At 42.0% G+C, this 3,590-nt stretch overlaps 1 protein-coding gene across 1 annotated transcript in view; it reads left to right on the top strand.

Moving 5' to 3' along the window:
• Nucleotides 1–1,990: 1,990 nt before the first annotated feature.
• The window catches only part of MLLT1 (myeloid/lymphoid or mixed-lineage leukemia (trithorax homolog, Drosophila); translocated to, 1), a gene marked incomplete at both ends in the record, with an annotated part of 20,261 nt that continues 18,661 nt past the window's right edge, over nucleotides 1,991–3,590 (top strand). Inside the window, one exon of the mRNA XM_010083342.1 lies at nucleotides 1,991–2,171. Coding sequence (XP_010081644.1) covers nucleotides 1,991–2,171 — 181 coding nt within the window. The remainder of the gene's footprint in view (nucleotides 2,172–3,590) is intronic.

Genomic DNA, 3,590 nt, shown 5'->3' with positions numbered 1-3,590 from the left:
ACGAGAAAGGCAAATTTTGTAGACTGACAGTCATTTGCACTTCTCCGGAGAGAGGTAGTAACTGGCAACAGTAGCACAATTTAAAGGGTAATTATGGAATCGATAACGTGAAGCTGCAGAACAGACTGGCGCAGTTGATGTGAAGGCTGTGGGAAGTATCCCAGATAAAGCAAGCCTGCAAACACCCTCCTATGCCAGCCTGGGATTTAGGCAGGCGGTCTCCACATAATGCTTTTCCGCTGCAGGAGAGATTACTGTGCTTTGAGTGGAACACACCTTGCCTTTTTTCTTATTCCTTAATACGACATGAAAGAACAGGCGGCTGTGTACCTTCATTTTTAGCGCAGGAGCGAGGTGGAGCCAGTGTAGATAAGCCCTAAAGTGCAGAATGGGAAAGAAAAAAAAAAAGGGCTGCCAAGAGAACTTGCAGAGGAACGTAACCTAAAGAAATGTTGTAGTAAAGCAGGTGAAGCAATTAATTAGATGAGTTTGTCCCTGAGCCTTGGAATTGGTGTGTTGGATGGCAGCTGAAGGTATTTTACTATGAAGATAATTGCCTGAAAGAGTGTCTTAAGGCTTACAGTTGAAATTGGAACTGGACTGCAATTTGGGAGGTCGAGCTTTGATGCCTGGTAGACCTCCTGTGTGATCTTTTTACAAAGAAAAGAATACTGAGATTAAGTGACTTATGCTTTTTTCAGGAACTATTAACCATGCTCTGAAAAATCAAATTCCCATAAAGTGTCAGGTTCGATATACAAAATACTTTTTGAGCGTTCATGGTCATACTCCTTGTTGAGGTTCCTCAGTGGGGAAAAATGAGGATAATACGTTTCCTAAACATTTGTCTAGATCTCAGGAAGCTTGCTCTTTTCTTTCAGTGTTCATTCGCTAACATCACACCCTCTGCTTGTCTCTGTGTCCACCTGTAATATAGGTAATAACAAATAATGTTGCCTCTCCCAGTGGTAACTGAGAACTGCTAGAAAGAACGAGACGCTTATTTTCATGTCTTAGGTGAAGAAAGGACAAAAACCTACCCCTTTTCTATCAGCTTCCAGTTGCTGAAGCTGGATTTTGTTTGGTTTAGTTTGAGATCACTGTACTGTTGGTCTGGTTTTTATAATGTATATGCACAAAATTAGTCAGTAGTTGGATACGTTGGGTGTTACTCCCTGTCTCTACAAATCTTGCCCTAAGATTTGCTTGCGTTAACTTGTGTCTGAATCGCGTTTGTCTTTCCTCCATTACATCTGTTTCATTCATTTGCTTGTTTCTGACTGTGAAGTCTGTGGTAATATGTGGCTCTTCGTAATTATTTTAATCTGTTTTTAAGATATTTAATGGAATTTTTGTGGTTTGAGTGAGATATTGAATACACCTTCTCTGTTATCCTGTGATTAGAGCAGGATCCGGGAGTGCAAATCAGAATTAGGTCATTTTAGTGGTGGATATTGTGCAGGCATGCTATACGTTAGACTTGGTCTTTAAAATACATTTAAAAGAATACAAGGAGCATCATAGCTGTGTTCTAATGGATTAAATGTTCCAGAAAATACAATAAAAAAACAATTCAGGATCAAATTTTTCCTGTTTTAAGATTAGTTTTGTGTCAGTGCTGTGAATTCTTTAAGCTGTGAACATCAAGTTCTGTCTCTGACGCTTTCTAGAAATAAAGATTCTGCAATTAGGACTTTGCTGACAATTTAGTTGATAAGTGAGGCAGATAAACCTATCCCTCTTCTAAAGCTGTTTTCTCTGCAATGCTGATATTAGGAATAAAGTAGGTATGAAATGGTGCTAGGAGCTATTTTTACGATACCTTTTCTGTTGATAACACTGTTTTTCAGAATGAGACTAATCTCTCTGTGGAGGCTGTTGTATTCCTCTCCTGCGGTGATCTAGCGTCTTCTGTCTGTGGGGCTCAGCATTATGCCTAACGCGTAAGCTGTTTCATTTTGCTTCTCGTCTTGCCTCTATCCTAAAACAGTGCACGGTTCAAGTCAAATTGGAGCTGGGGCACCGAGCCCAACTGCGGAAAAAGCCCACCACCGAAGGGTTTACCCATGACTGGATGGTGTTTGTCCGTGGCCCGGAGCAGTGTGACATCCAGCATTTTGTGGAAAGGGTGGTCTTTCGGCTACATGAGAGCTTCCCAAAACCCAAGCGAGGTGAGTGTATTTTTGAAGATGCATTATGAGGTCGTATGAAAGAGCATTGTGCAAGTCAAGGTTGTCTTGGACTGTCACTTTTCTGAAAAATATCTTCTTAAAGATGAGCAGAATGTACGTTGCAGGCAGTTCAGCTTTAACCTTTCCTGTCTTTGTTTGAGGAAGGTCAGGGAGAACGGGACCTTTCTTCTGATGAAAGGGCTGGAAGTGAGAGGCTTTCTCCTCTTATTTAAGCATTAGTACACGGAGGTTCTTAAGACGCGTAGTGACAGCAGAAGGTAATTTGATGTTACAAAATGGGAAAGATGAGTTTGTTAATATTTGCCCACAAAAGCTGGAAGCTTGTGACTGGTGAGAGATGCTCAACTACTGGGCTTGTATATATACTGGATTAAGTGGACTTTTGCATTGGACGTGAAGTAGCCATCAGGATTCTTGCGATTCCTAGTCTCAGATGCCAGTTCAGGTGGTATTTAAGCCAGCAGAAATGGGTGATGCCAAAGGGGTTGTGGTTTCCCTGGCCCTGGCTGGATGTTCCAGGTGCACGTACCTGTGCAGGCAGCAGGGTTGGGGAGTGTATGGACTGTAGTGTTATTTTCTGCTGGATCCGTTCTTTGCTCTTTCTGACTGTGCAGCAACATGAGCCTTATTCTTGGCACGGGGCAGCAGGAACACAGGGTTGAGGTGGAGGAGCAGGAATTGCCCTTTTCGACAGCAGCGCAGGGTTGTGTAACTGCGTCTGCAGTGTTCTTGCTATGAACGCTGGCTGCCTGAGAGTATTGCTGTGAATTACTTCATAACATGCATTCTTTGAAATATTTTTTTGGAAGACTGCTGGTCACGGAGAGGATGTCTTAGAACTACCTGCTACATTTGTGAGAGTCCACAGTGGAAAGTAACTCGAAGGCATTCAGCTCCTAAGGATGTGAATCTAGTCTGTATGTTAATAATGGCTCTTTCAAATCGATGTAGTAAAACTGATGTACGATAAGCAAGTGCAATACCGAGCTGAAAGCCAATTTATAGAATAAAAGTTACAATCTGCTGTGCTACAGTTCTTGTCATCTGGTGTAATTACTTTATTACAAATAACCGTGTTGGCAGAGTACATGGTCTTTGCTCAGTCGGTTGCCGTATCCTCTGCCTCTAAAGGGACAGCTTTTTTCTGATCTCTAGGTTTTGTGTGCTTTCTTAAGCTTACTCCCGATAGCTTGCTTTTGACCAAAGTGTGTCTGGGTTGTACATAAATGGTACGGCATACACATACTATTTCTAGATTTGTTTGAAGGGTTTCTTCCAATGATTCCTTCTTACATGAAGCAAAATCTCCAGGTGAAGGTAGGCTTGTGCTGCTCACGGATTGCTTGTGTAGTAATTTGAATTTGTTAGAACAGAGCAAAGGAACAAAGGCTGATTGGC

This window comes from Pterocles gutturalis, unplaced genomic scaffold, assembly GCF_000699245.1.
Source record: "Pterocles gutturalis isolate BGI_N339 unplaced genomic scaffold, ASM69924v1 scaffold35925, whole genome shotgun sequence".
NCBI classification, from domain to species: domain Eukaryota; kingdom Metazoa; phylum Chordata; class Aves; order Pterocliformes; family Pteroclidae; genus Pterocles; species Pterocles gutturalis.
Note: the sequence above shows the minus strand (reverse complement) of the source record. Positions and strands in the feature narration are given on the sequence as shown.